The 18,164-nt window shown below is 39.7% G+C and overlaps 2 protein-coding genes across 2 annotated transcripts; both read left to right on the plus strand.

The window, feature by feature from the left end:
- Window positions 1–69: 69 nt before the first annotated feature.
- kiss1 (KiSS-1 metastasis suppressor) lies at window positions 70–2,962 on the plus strand. The gene is given in 3 exon segments (XM_051672148.1): window positions 70–148; window positions 1,254–1,515; window positions 2,884–2,962. Coding segments are annotated over 3 exon segments (420 nt in total).
- Window positions 2,963–5,997: 3,035 nt separating this feature from the next.
- On the plus strand, window positions 5,998–11,008 carry LOC127426393 (uncharacterized). The gene is made up of 7 exons (XM_051673181.1): window positions 5,998–6,137; window positions 7,124–7,174; window positions 7,556–7,613; window positions 8,505–8,608; window positions 8,992–9,090; window positions 9,172–9,218; window positions 9,354–11,008. Exons 1-7 carry the CDS (start codon window positions 6,077–6,079, stop codon window positions 9,609–9,611), a joined length of 678 nt encoding a protein of 225 aa, XP_051529141.1. The 5' UTR covers window positions 5,998–6,076; the 3' UTR covers window positions 9,612–11,008.
- The last annotated feature ends 7,156 nt before the right edge of the window (window positions 11,009–18,164 follow it).

Genomic DNA, 18,164 nt, shown 5'->3' on the forward strand with positions numbered 1-18,164 from the left:
GCCAGCTATTGGTTTCTAAGTGTATTGCTTTCTTTCAGAAACTAATTGTGCTACAAAACATAAAAAATTATGCTACTTACCATAATTTTGATGTTGTCAGTGGGTATTGGAGTTGCATACCCCTCAGGGCATTTTTAATATTTTGAAGGTATTTTATGGCCTATTTTTTAAGGTTAATATATTTTTTATTTATTTGCAATAACTTCTTAGAATGAGATTAGATGAATATTCTGGGTTTAATACAGGTTAAGATTATTTGACAGCATTTGTGTCATAATGTTGATTAATGTTGAGTTGATTGGCTCAGCAGTTAAGGCTCTGGGTTACTAATCAGAAGGATGGGGGTTCAAGCCCCAGCACTGCCAAGATGCCACTGTTGGGCCCTTGAGCAAGGCCCTTGACCCTATCTGCTCCAGGGGTGCTGTATCATGGCTGACCCTGCACTCTGACCCCAGCTTAGCTGGGATATGTGAAAAAAAGAATTTCACTGTATATGTGCAAATGTGTGATATATATAAAAAATTATATTAAAAAAATTATATAGACTCGTCCCTCCTTTTCTAAAAAAATTAAATGAAATAAAAATGAGGTTACATTGAAGAAATTGCAATGGAACAATTATACATGTGTGTAATGTTATATCCAATTTTACAACTTCATTGCCATGATGACATAATGCTTAAACCCTAAAACAACCATAAAAATGTCTAATTAAACAACTTAACAGTTCAAATTATACAAGAGTTAAATAATTAATGTAATTTATCAAATTACAAGCTTCACATTTCTGCCTTTAAACCCTCAAAATTGGCCCCATTTACTTCCATTGTAAGTGCCTCACTGTAACCTCGATTTTTGCTTTTGTTTTTAAGAAAAGGAGCAACAAGTCAAAATGGATTTTTGTAGTATTTAACATTATGCCACAAATGCTGCCAATTGAGCTTAACTTGTATTGAATTTTCCTTTAACTGTATATTTGTAAACTATTTATACACTGTAACTTATGAATAAGAACAGTAATTTAATGTAGCATTTTTTAAACCTATGTGTCATAAATCTGTATGTATTTCATACTGTACGTAACAGATTTTTCTCTTTAAAAAAAATAAAAGTAAAGATAAATAAAAAGTGAAATTATAAGCCATATCATTGCTACATCATGAGCCCCTATTAGACATGAGATGGAATCCTATAACTGACATAGTTTCATTTCTGAAGGATATCTGATATCACAGCTTTCTTTGTATGTCTAGATGAGACTTCTGAAGAAACAGCATCCCGGGATCTGAGGGAAACTGATACTCATCAAACAGTTGGACCTGCTAAGATCTCAGGGCACTTCTTGAAAGGAGTAACCAATCCAATGTTAAGTGCAGGTCCTCAAAAGAGCACATGGTGGTGGTTTCCGGACAGGACTTACTCAAAGAGGAGGCAGAATTTGGCATACTACATTCTCAATTCCTTAGGCCTTCGCTATGGGAAGAGAGAGCAAAACATGCTTGCAGGATTTGAGCAGTCTGTAAAATCACTGTCACTGACCTCTGATCCAATCTTTATATATATATATATATATATACACTACCAGTCAAAAGTTTTGAAACACTTGACCGAAATGTTTCTCATGATCTTAAAAATCTTTGATCTGAAGGTGTTTGCTTAAATGTTTGAAATTAGTTTTGTAGACAAAAATATAATTGTGCCACCATATTAATTTATTTCATTATAAATCTAAAATTTAATTTAAAAAAAAGTTTTTGAAATTGATGACTTGAACCAAATAATAAAGAAAAGCAGCCAATAAGTGCCCAACATATAGATGGGAACTCCTTCAACACTGTTTAAAAAGTGTCCCAGGGTGATACCTCAAGAAGTTGGTTGAGAAAATGTCAAGAGTACATGTCTGCAAATTCTAGGCAAAGGGTGACTACTTTGGAGATGCTAAAATATAACACAATTTTGAATTTATTTTGGATTTTTAGTCACAACATAATTCCCATAGTTCCATTTATGTTATTCCATAGTTTTAATGACTTTACTATTATTCTAAAATGTGAAGAAAAAAAATATAATAAAGAATGAGTAAGTGTTTCAAAACTTTTGACCGGTAGTGTGTGTGTATATATATATATATATATATATATATATATATATATATATATATATATATATATATATATACTGTATAGTGTCAATTCTTTGAGAATTTACATAAAGGTAAAATGTCCTTGTATTAACAGAATTCTGTGTGAAAATTTTATAACCTGATAGCCATAAGTGTTTGACATGACTAATCTTGACTAAAACATTGCTGGAATAGTTCATAGTCTTTAGTAAATAGCTGTAATGATAACTGTGACACGTTTTACAGGTAATAAATAAACCATGCCTTATGGGATTTTGCGTTGCTTTTGATGTGAATGGGCCACACACACACATACACACATTCTCACACACAAACACACACACACAGTCTTTTTAGGAAATTATACATCATATTAAAAGTTGAGGCCGGCAAAAAAAAAGTAACCGGTGGTGCATATACCGATGACCGACCAAACGCAATGCAGGGATCCCTTCAGAGTAAATTCTCCATTCTAGTCAGACCCAGAATCACTTTGCATGTGCTGCTGTAGCCAAGCATACAATTAGCCACTGCTGTAATCAATCACGCGATAGTCAAGTATGCTTTCCCTGTACTACTCCTTTTGACTACACCTACATTCACTTCGATGAAAGATATTGTTTGGTCAAGGTGCTGGCAGAAATGAACGTTAAAAGTTTGGAAGCAAGTCTACCTTATTCCCTACTCTAAGCCAAGCTCATTGTGCAGCACCTGTGGGACAAAAACAAAAAAGTACTGAGATGATTTACACTTGCCCACAGGTGTACTGCAAACTTGGATGGAGTGGGAGGAGTAGCTGCTAGCCCTACAGCACGTTGTTCTCCCAAGATGTTGTTCTAGCCATGGCAAGGACACACAACACATTTTACACATTTTCTACAATGCTTCTGAACGTGCATAGACCTATGGTTCAGTTGCTAACCTCAGGACAGAGGATCAACACATGAAGGTAGAAGTAGAGCTCCCAAAAAACTACAGTCAATTCACCATCTGGATTTATGTGCTGCACTGGAGCCTAACTTGCTAAAAAACAGTCTTTAGTCATTTAGTAGACACTTTTATCCAAAATGACTTAAAAATGAGGAACATAGCAAGCAATTTGTCATACAAAGTTCAACAACATCTACAGTGTTGTACTGCCAAGCTCTCAGGGTGGCTAGAGTAGTATAGTTGGTAGTGCAGAAGAAAGGGACGGAAAGAGACAGAAGTATATATATATATATATATATATATATATATATATATATATATATATATATATATATATATATATAGCTTTGACGTAAGCATGTTACGCTGTTGTGGCAGCGACGCCTGAACTTAATGCGACAACAGCCAAGCCTACTCACTTCAAAACATAAACAGTGGATGACGTCCTGTTTTATAGTGGAAAACTTCACGTGAACAAGATGCGCTCGGATTTGTAAGAGATTGAAAAAACAACAGGAGAGCAAGAGCAGAGAACAGATGGCTTTAATGCTACCTTTATCTGTAGTCAACTGCATTATGTTTGTTACTTTTTCATACCTGTGCATGATCATATGCATGCTTCCAATAAACAATAGCACTTGAAACTATTGTGTATGGAGTTTTCGAACACTGATTTTAAATAGCAATTCATTCAACACTGTGACTCGTAGGATAGTACTATGTACACATGACGAATGTAAAAAGTGAACTTACTGTATAACCTTGAGATAAAATAAAAACATCTTTTTTTAAAAGGTGAAAACAACTGTGCAAACAAGACACACAGTGCAAAAAGGTAATACAACATTTTTAAGCACTGAGCTGTAGAACGAGTGAACTATATACATAGAAAAATGTAGCCTACAAATTATGTACATGATAATCTTTGAACTTAAATGATTTTTATGATCTTTTAATCTCTTGTTGTTTTGTTTTATTTTCTTTATTTTTAATCTACGTAGTTTAATGTCATCAAAGCCTAACTTCACGAGGCATTTAGACTATTTGTACACCTCATTTATGGTTAATGTTTCAAACTCACGCTGCATTTTTTCTTCTCTATAAATACTCAGCAGATCCTGCATGGGAAACATCTGTCCATCTATCTATTTAACCTGAAAAACCTACAATAGCAACAACTCAACAAAAGTTTTAACAAAGTTTATTAACCAGACTTTTAAAAATGGCCGGTATCTGCTGTCTGATGGCTAATGATGCATTTTTCTTGACCAATGAGAAGCGTTTGCTGTTCTGACTCCACCCAAATAGTTCCACTTTGCAAGGAAAGTACCATCTTAGGAGCAGGTACTAAGAAGATTCCTGATTTGGTTCAGGTTTTAGTTCCATGTGGAACTAATTAATGTAGTGGAAAAATAACGAGAACCTGAAATAGTTACAGGAACTAGGAAAAGTACCTGCAGTGGAAAAACAACTTTAGATGCAAAGTCTAAATCTATTCATGTGGCCACTGGCAGCAGCCCGACAACCAGCGACTTCTAAGATAATATCTCCCGCCCTCACAGAGACTGAAGTTGATCAGAATGCCGAGAGGCAAAACTTTGCAGCGGCATAATAATTATTTGATAAGGTGTTGTGTTCAGATACCAAAGAAAGTGTCCAATCCTTGGTTTATGTAATAATTACATGCATGATAAGCACAATACTCGCTCCTGTTTACCTTATTATGTTCATGATGTGCACTCACTAAGCACTTTATTAGGAACACCATGGCCCTAATAAAGTGCCCGACGTGGTCTTCTGCTGTTGCTCATCTGCTTCAAGGTTCGCCGTGTTGTGCATTCTGAGATGCTATTCTGCTCACTACAATTGTACAGAGTGGTTATCTGAGTTACCGTAGCCACTCTGTCAGCTCCAACCAGTCTGGCCATTCTCCATTGATCTCTCTCATCAACAAGGCATTTCTATCCACATAACTGCCGCTCACTGGATGTTTTTTGTTTTTGGCACCATTCTGAGTAAACTCTAGAGACTGTTGTGCGTGAAAATCCCAGAAGATCAACAATTACAGAAATACTCAAACCAGCCCGTCTGGCACCAACAATCATGGTCGAAATCACTGAGATCAAATTTTTTCCCCATTGATGGTTGATGTGAACATTAACATTAATGATTTTATGCATCGCACTGTTGCCACACAATTGGCTGATTTGATAATCGCATGAATAGGTAGGTGTACAGGTGTTCCTAATAAAGTGCTCAGTGAGTGTGCTGTTTATACTTTAGTTTATATTTATATTATTGTTATTTATTAATGTTATATTTTATACCATTTTACCATCAAAAAGTATTTCACCCTATATTTCCTATGAACAAACTCACAGTCCAGACAGAGCGGCACCGTTCTGCTTTGCGGCACATGGCACTAACAAGGTGTTTGGTTTCAAATGTGCGCTGTGGAGCCTACAAATTTAATGCATATTGTTTTTTCTCTTAATTTACTAATAGTGTTTATGTTTAACTTATTTGCTACAGTCGTTTAATTCCACACACACCCCTACATACTTACATCTCTGCTTTCATTTAGCCAGTGAATTAAGTGTTGTGAGTTGTGACAATAAAAAGGGTTTTTCTCATATTCAAAGAAGCCTTTGTGCTGTCTCTAACCGGACATCCTGAGGTACACCGAACCAGAAAACTTATCTTAATGGTATAGGGCTACCAATAAAAGTTGTCATAGTAATTCATGATGGCATGCTAAACTAAATTTTGAAAATATAAAAGTATTTTGTAAAAGAAAATTGTGTTTCATCACAAATACTTCAGTGCTGTGTCGTCAATTTTCTGCCTTATTTAAACTGGTAACGCTAAACCACAAGTTTCCACTGACTCTATATGGCAATCATCAAGTGTTTCCGTGGTTGTTTTTTGAGGGGGGGTTGATTAGGACTGTGATACAAATATTTAAGATCAGTGTAAGAAGAAATTGGAAAACCTAACAAATTAGTGTTCGTGTCCTAAATCATTATGTGGATTATACACCCTGTCTTCATTATTATATCCTGTTTGTTTCTCAGTGTGCTGGAAGGTAGGACACATGCCAATTTTTATTTTTGTAATATATTTTCAAATGTCTCAATATGAAGTTAAAACCAAAAATATATATATAATACAATACAGATATAATAATATAAATTGTAAGATTGTAAAATAACATAACTTTAAGGAAAATAAAAGCATGCAAATGGTAAAATTGCAAAGATTAAACGACCAATTCTAGAGGCAATTCTCACTTGCAGCTTTAGAAATAAGGAATATGCTCAGTCATCCAAATAACTAATTTAATTTGTACAGACATAAATTACATAGTAATGGCCAAAAACATGTGTGTTGATGTCAACAAATTACTGCTTTGGAAGAAAGGAACAATTTAGGTGAACAATGCCAAAGTTGGAACTTTTTTGGTAGTTTGTGGAGCACAGATAAAATGTTTTACTCTCACCCTTTGAGTTTTTGTGATTCTACAACCCTCCTAAATATAAATGTATTTCAGCAATATTATAATTTCATTGCGATAATTACAGAGCTTTTAATTATACATACCTGTAAAAAAAAAAAAAAAAAAAAAGTGGGACAGATCATCTGCAAAATTGGGACAGTCGTTTTACAGTTTTTAGTTTAAAGCAAATATGTTTGATATAACTGAAATACTACAGAACAATTTTAGAGCATTTTCTTCTAATAAAAGTAATGGAAAGTGAAGAAAAAAAGTGATGCTTTGTTATTGGTGCAAGATGGTCCACCTGCCATGACCAGCATGATCAAGGTTTGACCAGGTCAGTCTCAGCCCCACCCACTGGTAATCCAGCTGATCCATAGATCATCTCGGACCAGGCAAGTTGACTAAAAATGGCCAGCTGTGTCTTGCTAGAAACCATGTAAAATTAGCTGCAATCAGAAGGTTAACATTGCTTGTCTCCTTATATTTAAAGGGCAATCACTCATGAAATTTGTTTGTCCCACTTTTGCTGAACCCACCCAACAAATTCCAACAATATTTTGATATTTCTCCAGCAACATCTGCAGCTAATATGGGAGCCGCTGCAAACAGCTCCACTACAAATGGTGAGATCTCACGGCAGATTAAAGTGCCTTTGATTTGCAGTCTAACTTTAGAGAGCAAGTGTAAATGCCATCATTGTAAGACCTAATAATATTTTTTGAAAATGTCAGAATTTTGAGGTTATCATGCAAGATATTAATGGTACTGATGCTTTAAATGAGAATTAAGTTTATTGTTGTGCATATACAGTATTTGTCAATTTTGCTTTGGCCATAAAGGCAATGTACTTTCTGTGACGATGCAAATTTAAAACTCATAAAAAAATATTTAATAAAACTAACTGAATATGAATTAAGAATTGTGCAAAACACTACATTGCCTAGATTCTCTGTGTGTTGAATGCATGTATTTGTTATGCAAATTATGTATATTGACTTCTGCAGGGAATGAAGAAGCTTTAACAAAGGTGAATCAGCCTTCAAGCAGAGGAGACACAGTTTGGTAATTTCAATTGTTAATGTTAAATCTAAACTCATGCAGAAAATTAGTGTACAAAGATGTATAAACACTACGGTTACTGTTAATTAATTACTCTTAAATTCCTTAGCAGTTGCATTTATCCTATATTTACTTGGTAACATTACTTAACATTAGTAAACATGAACTAACAATGAACAATTCTTTTACAACATTTAATAATCTTGGTTAATGTTAATTACAGCTAATACATTTTTTAAATTAAAAGTTGTATGTGTAAACATTAGTTAATGCACTATGAACTAACACGAACTAGCAATGAACAATTGTATTTTTATTAACTAACATTAACTAAGATTAATTAATGCTGTAAAAAATGATATATATATATTGTACATTGTTTGTTCATGATACCTATTGCATTAACGAATGTTGATGAATGGAACCTTATTGTAAAGTGTTACCATTTAATTCTATATGTCCATACTCAGTAATCTGTATTCTCGAGTAAAAATAACATCTGGATATGGTAAAGTGCATCTGGACATTATGTGTGTCAATAATGTTTAAGCTATCACATCAATAAGAAAAGCCTTAAACTATATAAGGGGAAGACACTTAAATCTACATTAATTTTACAGTACATGGAAGAAACTGCAATAATGTTAATCCTTCAGGCATTAAGAAATGAAAAATTTATTACAAAATGCCCTTAAATAAATAAAAAATATATAAAGAAACTTTGTGTCCTTAATATTTTTATTATGCAGTAACCCGTTAAGGCACTTGATAATGTGCTATATTGTGATTATAGTCATGGTTGAAGGTCCAATAGAATTAAATATCTTTTGAAACATTTCTTGTATTCACTACATATTTTAATCACTTGATTATTTAAATCTTCATTGTTTTTAGTGCCGATCTTAATCCTTTGGTGTATGGCATAATCTCTTTCCTTGCTGCCATGGTTCTCATACTCCTGATACTTGTGTTTAAAGCATTCAGTGCACGGCATGGTGGTGAGTATGATCGTTTTACTGTTAATTTATTTCTAAATATCAAAGTAAAAAGCTGTGTACGCATTTAAAGACTATATAAAAAATTTTAAGTCATGTAATGCTTGTCAGGTCTTATGATATCATCATTTATTCACCCTCACATCATTTCAAACCTGTAAGATTTTCTTTCTTCTGTGGAACTCAAAAGGAGAAATTTTGTGGAATGAAAAAAGAGCGACCAGAACATTCTACAAAATCCTCCTTATGTGTTTCACGTAAGAAAGAAAGTCATACAGGTCTGGAATGACATGAGCGTGAGTAAATGATGACATAAATGTCATTGTTCTTTAGAGGATGCACCTATCTTTATTTATTATGCATGTGCTTTTATGTTTTTAATTCAGGCATTACAGGAGACACTATCCACATGAATACTGAGAGAGGAGAATCATTGCCTTTGAGCCAGAATAATGCATTAAATGTTTGCCCTCCTTCAAACAACTGTAAAAACACACCTTTTACATTTTTCATACTATTCGTCCATTTAGGCACTCACACTAAACTTTGCTCTTGTCAACTATTAGGTGCAGATGATTCATCCTCTACTAGCTCTGAGAGCTCAGAAGGCTCGGTAAGTCATTTGAAAACTTCTCCCCCATGCCTCTGATGGTAGTCCATTACGTGTTTTAGGTGTATTATGCACCATTTCAAGCATGTTATTAGTCTTCCTTCACATGTTTTCTTTGTATCCTTTTTTGGATGTCAGGTTGCAGATCTTTGCTCTAGTTCTCAGAGATATGTGAGTCCCCAAGGCCGTCGTAAGACTTCTGACTACATAAATGTTTCAGAGGGTACTTCATCTGGAAGAGTGGACTTTAAGACAGAAAAAACAGGCAAGGGCTATGTAAATCTCAAAGAACCCCGAAAAAAGGTCACAAAAGAAGGCAGGGAGAACTGTGATGATGGCAGCAATGCAAGCGATGAGTCTGTAGTGAATTACTCAACAGTTGTCTTTACTAAGTAGACAAGTAAAAATAGGTTCAAATGAGATTTCTTTAATATTTCAGTTGATTCTCCTAGACAGAAATGAGCAAATGGAGACTTTTCTTTCAAGGTGCACTCAGTATTGTTATCCTCATTAAAAAAGTTTTGCTCATAAAGAAATGTTAAAAGGGGTCATGAAATGGAGAATCAAATTTTCCTTGATATTTAGACATAAAAGAGGTAACTTTACTATAAAAACATACTGTAAATTTCAGAACTCAAAACTTCCTCTCCAGTCTAAAAAGAGCATTTTTAGTTGCCACCCAGCTGAAACATCTCGTTTTGAAATCTGTCTGTTCATGACATCATGACACATTGCTCATTTGTATTTACACATCTCACAACATGTGTCATCGTACTCTTGGCCCTTCCCACTCGCAACTCAAGTCAAGAGACAGGCCTTGTATGGCTAACTATTCCTAACATAACACCTAAGGGGACCCATCTGGACTATTTTGGATTACTTTTGAATATATTCATGCACTATACAGACTCTTTGACCGCTTGATACATATATCATACCAATTTTAAAAGACATGGTGTCAAATTACAACTCTGAAAGGGAGAAGCAATTCTCTTTCATTGAGCTGCTGCCTCTTGTTTATTTGAGCACAAATGCATCGTGGATGCATTCTTTCGCCCATCTGCGCTATTTTTAATTGTTGGTGTATGTAAACATAGGATGTCTTTGACGATGGACAATGGACTTCTTCGACCATGTTTCCGCCTCAGTGCGCCTTCAGTATGTATGTGCATAATTTCATCGTGCTTTGGACTATGTATGTTTTTTTTGTTTTTTTTTTTGGCTCATGTCAGCATGGATTGCTTGTGAACAGAAAAATACAATTCAAGCTTTGCAAAGGAAGTGTTATTGAAGGAGGGGGCAGTTAAAAACACTTCAAAAATGTAAGTAAACCATTTAATTCATGAATATCTCAAATGTCATGTCATGGCTGTTTGATAGTTTATGGTGCTGAGTGTTAACAGTTGTGCTTGAGATTAACAGTTTAATATATTCAGATGCAATGTGCTGGATGTGCATTATGTGTAAACACTGAACACTTTTATAACGTTGAAGGGCGTATTCATTCTCTTCTGATTAATTTGCTGAATCGGAGGGGCTGCATGATGTTAGCCAATCAGAACAGTGGGTGTTTACATTGAAGTTTTACGGAGGCGCTTAGGCCAAAACCGAGAGTTTCAGACAGAGGGCCAAAAACAGAGTGGAAAATGATCATATATTACTAAATTGTGACTGTTTTGGTGCAAAAAAAAACTTTCAGAACATTATCAATGGACCTCAGGGAAGATAATAAAATTATAGAAAATAGCACTTCATGACCCTTTTAAATGTTTAAAATCACATACACTCACATTCAAATGAAAAATGTCTCAGTAACACTTTACAATAAAGTTCCTTTCGTTAACATTAATTAATGCATTAGGGATCATGAACAAACCATGAACAATATATTTTTTACAGAATGCATTCATCTTTGTTGATGTTAGTTAATAAAAAAATGTCCTGGTTACTGTCGTATCCTCCGTTCCCTGATGGAGGGAATGAGACGTTGTGTCAATGTAGTGACACTAGGGGTCACACTTGGGAGGCCCAAACACCTCTGATTTTTGAAAAAGGCCAATGGGAATTGGCGAGTGGAATTTGCATGGCACTCCCCCGGACATACGGGTATAAAAGTAGCTGGTATGCAACCGCTCATTCAGGTTTTGTGCTGAAGAGCCGAGACATGGTCCCAGCCATTTCAGTGTTGTGGCAAGAGGGACACAACGTCTCGTTCCCTCCATCAGGGAACGGAGGTTACGAAAGTAACCAGGACGTTCCCTATCTGTCACTCACTCGACATTGTGTCGATGTAGTGACACTAGGGGTCCCTATACAAAACGCCACAACTAGCTGAACTGTGTTATGTGATGGCCTGGTGCGCTGGCTACGAGGCACACAGCGGTCTGCACGTCTGGGTGGGCCAGTAGGGTGCTACTAGGACGATCTGCTCCTTGTGCTCCCTGACCTTGCACAGGGTCTGTGCAAGTAGGCTCACTGGGGGAAACGTGTATTTGTGTAGTCCAGGGGGCCAGCTGTGTGCCAGCGCGTCTACACTGAGGGGTGCCTCGGTCAGGGCGTACCAAAGCGGGCAGTGGGAGGATTCCCAGGAAGCAAACAGGTCTACCTGTGCTTGATCGAATCGACTCCAAATCAGCTGGACCACCTGGGGGTGGAGTCTCCACTCTCCCCTGTGCGTAACCTGTCATGACAGCACATCCGCTGCGGTGTTGAGGTCGCCCGGAATGTGAGTGGCTCATAGCGACTTGAGGTGCTGCTGACTCCAGAGGAGGAGACGGCGTGTGAATTGTGACATGCAACAGGAGTGTAGACCGCCTTGATGGTTGATGTATGCTACCGTTGCCATGTTGTCTGTCTGGACCAACACGTGCTTGCCCTGGATCAACGGCCGGAACCTCTGCAGGGCGAGCAGTACTGCCAACAACTCGAGGCAGTTGATGTGCCAACGCAGCCACGGGTCAGTCCAGGAGCTGGCAGCTGTGTGTCCATTGCATACAGTGCCCCAGCCCATCTTGGAGGTGTCCGTCGTAACCACGACGCGCCTGGAGACCTGCTCTAGGGGAACCCCTGCCCGTAGAAATGCAAGGTCGGTCCAAGGGCTGAAGAGGTGGTGACAGATCGGCGTGATGACAACGCGATGTGTCCCGTGGCACAGGGACTCGAGTCTGAAGCCAGTGCTAAGGGGTCTCATATGCAGCAACCCGAGCAGTGTGGCAACCGCTGAGGATGACATATGCCCCAGGAGTCTCTGAAAAAATTTCAGTGGAACCACTGTCTTCTGTCTGAACACCTTCAGACAGTTCAGCACCGACTGTGCGCACTCGTTCATGAGGCGCACCATCATCGAGACGGAGTCCAACTCCAAGCCGAGAAAAGAGATGCTCTGAACCGGGGAGAGCTTGCTATTTTCCCAGTTGATCTGAAGCCCCAGTCGGCTGAGGTGCATGAGCACCAGGTCCCTGTGTGCACACAACATATCCTGAGAGTGAGCTAGGATTAGCCAGTCATTGAGATAATTGAGGATGCGGACGACCACTTCCCTTAGCAGGGCAAGGGCTGCCTCTGTGACCTTCGTGAAGATGCGAGGGGACAAGGACAGGCCGAAGGGGAGGACCTTGTACTGGTACGCCCGGCTCTCAAAAGCAAACCACAGGAAGGGTCTGTGTCGAGGTAAGACCGAGACGTGGAAGTACACGTCCTTCAGGTCTACTGCCGCGATGAATCTTGATGCCAGACGCTCGCTAAAATGCGTTTTTGCATCAGCATCTTGAACGGGAGTCTGTACAAGGCCCGGTTCAGTACTCACTGGTCCAAGATTGGCCGCAACCCACCGCCTTTCTTCGGTACAATGAAGTAGGGACTGTAAAACCCTTTCTTCATCTCGGCCGGAGGGACAGGCTCTATCGCACCCTTCCGTAGAAGGGTAGTGATCTCCGCACGCAAGGTAGCGGCATTCTTGCCCTTTTCCGAGGTGAAGTTGACGCCGCTGAGCCTGGGCAGGCACCTGGCGAACTGAATTGCATTGCCAAGTCGGATGGTCCGGGTCAGCCATCATGACGTGTTGGAAAGCGCGAGCCACGCGTCAACACTCCGGGCGTGGGAGACCAGGGGGATAATCACGTCAGATGTACCGGCAGTTGGGGCCTCATGGCGGGGTGGAGCCTAAGGCGCCACTTTGAGGGGGCTCGAACCCCGTGGTCATGCTGAGTCCAGAGACATCGAAGCACTTACCTGGCTCCTGACACCCACCATAAGATTGGTCGAGGAGGGGGGAGGAGGAACATTGTCCCCGCAGTCTGTCGGAACCAACCTGGTGTTGGCATGTTTGTGCCACAGCTGGGCGCGCAGGGGCGGGGGGTCTGCCGCTGGAGCGCCAAACCTGCCAAAATGGGACGGTGGACGGTGGTCGTGATGACGGCCGTGTGCACCTGACATGTGACCCAGAGAACAAGAAAACCACTTTTTTGTTGAAGTTTTAGGTACGGCAGCCTCTTGGGCATGCGGTGAAAAATGAAACAAATGATTCTCCTCCCGGCCCTCCACCGGGGGATGAGTGGTCTGTCTACCAGCTCTGTAGAGGCGGGTCAGGGGCGCTTCGAAGCCTTCCTACCGTGAGACGGGTGGCGTCTGCTTCATGCGGTGGGCTCCACGCCGGGGCCGGGCCATGGGGGCGGGCTGCGGTGGAGCCGGTGCTGTTGCTGCAGGAGGACGTCCTTGGTGATGAGCAGACAGGGTGCAGGGTCTTGAGCCGCGCCGGGGAAGGGTGTGTTTAATGGCCTCCATCTGCTGCTTCACCGCCGAGAACTGCTGGGCAAAGTCCTCGACAGTGTCGCTGAACAGGCCAACCTGGGAGATGGGGGCGTCAAGGAACCCTGCCTTGTCAGCCTCTCTCATGTCAACCAGGTTGAGCCAAAGGTGGCGTTCCCAGACCACTAGGGTGGACATCGTCTGCCCGAGTGACCGCGCTGTGACCTTCGTCGCCCAGAGAGCGAGGTCGGTCGCCAAGCGCAGTTCCTGCATCAATCCCGGGTTATAACTACCCTCGTGCAGCTCTTTTAGTGCCTTGGCTTGGTGTACCTGCAGGAGAGCCATGGCGTGCAGGGCAGAGGCGGCTTGTCCAGCAGCACTATAGGCCTTAGCCGTCAGAGATGACATAAACCTACAGGTCCTGGATGGGAGCCTCGGGCCTTATCCACCTGGAGGATCACCGAATACCCCTTGGCCGCCCCACTATCGAGGGTAGTGAGAGTAGGGGAGCTGAAAGATCGGGACCGGGTAGTAAAAGGTGCCCCCCATGATCTTGTCAGCTCCTCATGCTCTTCCGGGAAGAAAGGAACCGGGGCGCGGCGCGGCCATGAGCGGCGCTCTGGGCCCAGGAACCAATCATCAAGCCGCAAGGGTTCAGGGGAGAGTGGAGGGTTCCACTCTAGCCCGACACTCATGGCTGCCCGGGAAAGCATGTCCGTCATCTCCGCATCGGCCTGAGACTGGGCGACCACACCTGAAGCGGGAAGCCCAGCCGAAGCCTCCGCGTCAGAGTGGACGAGCCCTCTCTCCGATGCTGCGCTCGATAGCTCATCACTTTCCCGGGCCCCGAATAAGAGGTTGAACTCACCCTGAGACGAACCGGCGGTCTCATCCGAGAGCCGGACCGGGGCAAGCGAGCGTGCTGAGAAATGGGAGGTCCTGGTGGAGGTGGTCCCATTGGAGTCCCCAAATCACCCCCAATGCTAACATGACGCGTCCTTATACCCGTAGATAGAAGGACCGAGGCGGGGAGCCACTGGGGTGGCTTGCTTTCTTACGAAGGCAAGCCGCGACCGCAATGATGCCATGGTTATGTTCTCGCAATGAGGACAAAACCCATCCACGAACGAAGTCTCCGCGTGGGCAGCGCCCAGACACATAAGACTGCGATCGTGGCCGTCAGAAGCGGAGAGATAACGACCACAACCAGGAATAACACACAGCATCTTTAAAAAGACGTTCCGTGTTTGCCGCTCTTTTAGAAGTGAAAATATACTCCTTTTTTAGAATATACTCTTTTATTTTTTGTTCTGCCGAAGCGCCCAGGGACGTTCTCTGCACTCCACGGGTGCAGAGAGGGAGAAGCTGCTGAAATGCGCCGTAAATCCAGCAGATGAGGTGAATGAACTCAGCGGATGAATTCAGCTCAATGAATAGAACCGATTGGCTCCGAAGAGAAAATCTGAATGAGTGGTTGCATACCAGCTCCTTTTATACCCGTATGTTTGGGGGAGTGGCATGGAAATTCCACTCGCCAATTCCCATTGGCCTTTTTTCAAAAAGCAGAGGTGTTTGGGGCTCCCAAGAGTGACCCCTAGTGTCACTACATCGACACAACGTCAAGTGAGTGACAGATAGGGAACAATTGTTTATTTATTGGACACAAAATAAATTAATCAGTAACACTTTACAATAAGGTTCCATTCGTTAACATCAGTTAATGTTTAGATTAGTAAATGCTGATTTGTAAATTCTGTAAAAGTATTGTTCATTGTTAGTTCATGTTAACTAATGTTAACAAATGGAACCTTATTGTAAGGTGTTACCAATTAATCATAGCTGACTCCAAATAGTGATTTTCTACAATGCCATTGATAACAGCAAACATTTGCTTTTGTGCTGCTTGGTGTCAGTAAGACCAAGACGACTGCCAAATTGGCCAGCACAACATAAAGCAAAAATTACTGAGTGCACCTTTAATTCTCCTGCTTCTCAGGATTTTCTCCTGAGAAAAAGACCCCAGTCACATGTGTTTTCTTGAAAAGTATCAGAAGAGATCTCAACATTTTCTCAAACTACATATGCTCAGATATGCCAAAATACTAAAGTCAAGGAATCTCAACATGAACTGAAACATTTCTCATCAAAGTCTTCAAAAAACTAATTATCTGAGCTCTGCTATCCATTTTAATTTTATAGATCTATACTCTCACAGCTGTCAGCAAATGTCTATTTATTTATTTTTTTTTTTTTTTCTCCTAAAAGTGAATTTTACGACAAACCTCTGAGACAAAGTAACTTAAGTTAGTATACTTACAGGAATAGTTCACCTAAAAACGGTGATCATCATTTACTAAAACCTCTTGTCTTTCTGTCTTTCTGTCTCCTGCTGAACACAAAGAAGATTTTTAGAAGAATATCTCAGCTCTGTAGGTCCTCACAATGCAAGTGAATGGGTACCAACATTTCCAAGCTCCAAAATGCACAGCATAAAAGTAATCCATAAAAATCCAGCGGTTAAATCTATATCTTCAGAAGCGATATGATAAGTTTGGGTGAGAAACAGCTTGATATTTAAGTCTGTTTTTACCATAAATGATCCTCCCTGCTGAGTAGGTGGAGATATGCATGAAGAATGCAAATCGCCAAAAACAAAAGAAGAAGAATGTGAAAGTTAATGTGGAGATTGATAATAAAAAGGACTTAAATATTTATCTGTTTCTCATTCACACCTATCATATCCAGGGGTGTGAAAAGTACTCGAAAATTATACTTAAGTGAAAGTATGGATACTGAGTGACAATTTTATTAAATTAAAAGTCCAAGTATCTAACCAGAAACATACTTGAGTAAAAGTAAAAAAGTACCACATTAAATTGTACTTAAGTATTAAAAAGTAAAGTAACATAGCAAGAATGAAAACAGATTTGATGATGGATTTTTGATGGAAACTTTGCTTGGTGAGTGGGAGACAAAGGAGACATTTCATCTTGTATGAATCCTTACTAACTCCACTAAAGGAAAATAATTCACTAAGGTTGGGCCTAGGGCGTGGTATTGATACAGATTTCCTGATTTGATTCCGATTCACAAGCTCTCGATTTGATATCAATTCATATGAGTGTATTTCAGTTATTATGTCCCTTTTGCTTACCCTTTAAGCTTTTTAAAACTGAACAAATCAATGTATTTAATCAATAAATATGATACTATATTGAATATATTATATTTTGTTACATGTTTATTGTTTAATTGCATAATTTGTGCTATTCACAGGTATTTACACTGAGTTGTTGAACACGTGCTAAAAACCTGCACTGTCTCTTTAAGGAAACCCGGCATTTCTGTAAAGAGCATCTGTAAATGATCGAAAGTTAACAAGAGACACAAACGGCTTTATCTCATCTGTGCTATGCATGATTAGAATTAAATATTAGCTTTTTTGTTGTTTTTGATCAACAGCTGACTGCAAAGAACTGAAAGAGTATTAAAAGAAACATTATTCATTGACAAATCGGTTGCAAGGATCTCGTCTTTAGACACACATTACACGGAACAACTTTTACTCTCAACATGCAGTGAAAGGATCTCGCTGCTGAATGCTCCACCACTATACTACACAATCACTGATGAGTGAAATGTAAACATTTGCCAGCCAGTTGCCAAATATATACATTTTTAGTCATACAGCACAAAATTTGGTTGCAAATGCAAGTGATTTCCTCTCATTGTTGTGGAGGGTTGCACATAGAGTAAAAGATCGATCCATGGCTTTTGAGAATCGATATCGAATCAACAAATATATATATATATATATATATATATATATATATATATATATATATATATATATATATATATATATATGTATTATTTTTTATTTTATTATTTTTTCAGTTTTTTGCCCAGTGCTAGTAGGACCACAAGTGGTCTTGCTCTAATGACTGAGCTTTGGACCGTGCTCGCTGCTGAGTCATGTTCACCCATCTTCTTCTGCCAGTGATTGTTATAATTTGTATCAGGCACAGGTCAAGGTGCTGTGCGTTGTGGTAATTGATGAGACGTGATGTCGCTTCTCAGTGACCAGTGACCATGTTGTGACCAGTTACATTTTATTTTAAAACGGAACTAATTGGCGGACTAAATAACAATTAACTTAAACTGGGCATCAGTGCAATTCCATTGGTTTGTTAGTATTAAGGT

The sequence above is a fragment of the Myxocyprinus asiaticus genome, chromosome 35, assembly GCF_019703515.2.
Source record: "Myxocyprinus asiaticus isolate MX2 ecotype Aquarium Trade chromosome 35, UBuf_Myxa_2, whole genome shotgun sequence".
NCBI lineage: Eukaryota > Metazoa > Chordata > Actinopteri > Cypriniformes > Catostomidae > Myxocyprinus > Myxocyprinus asiaticus.

Bases quoted from the DNA above. Each gene is read 5' to 3' on its own strand.
- LOC127426393 (XM_051673181.1), top strand. From the start codon at position 6,077: ATGTGGATTATACACCCTGTCTTCATTATTATATCCTGTTTGTTTCTC. The intron at 8,609-8,991 runs GTGAGTATGATC...TTTTTAATTCAG, and splicing joins ATTCAGTGCACGGCATGGTG to GCATTACAGGAGACACTATC. The intron at 9,091-9,171 runs GTAAAAACACAC...GTCAACTATTAG, and splicing joins TTGCCCTCCTTCAAACAACT to GTGCAGATGATTCATCCTCT.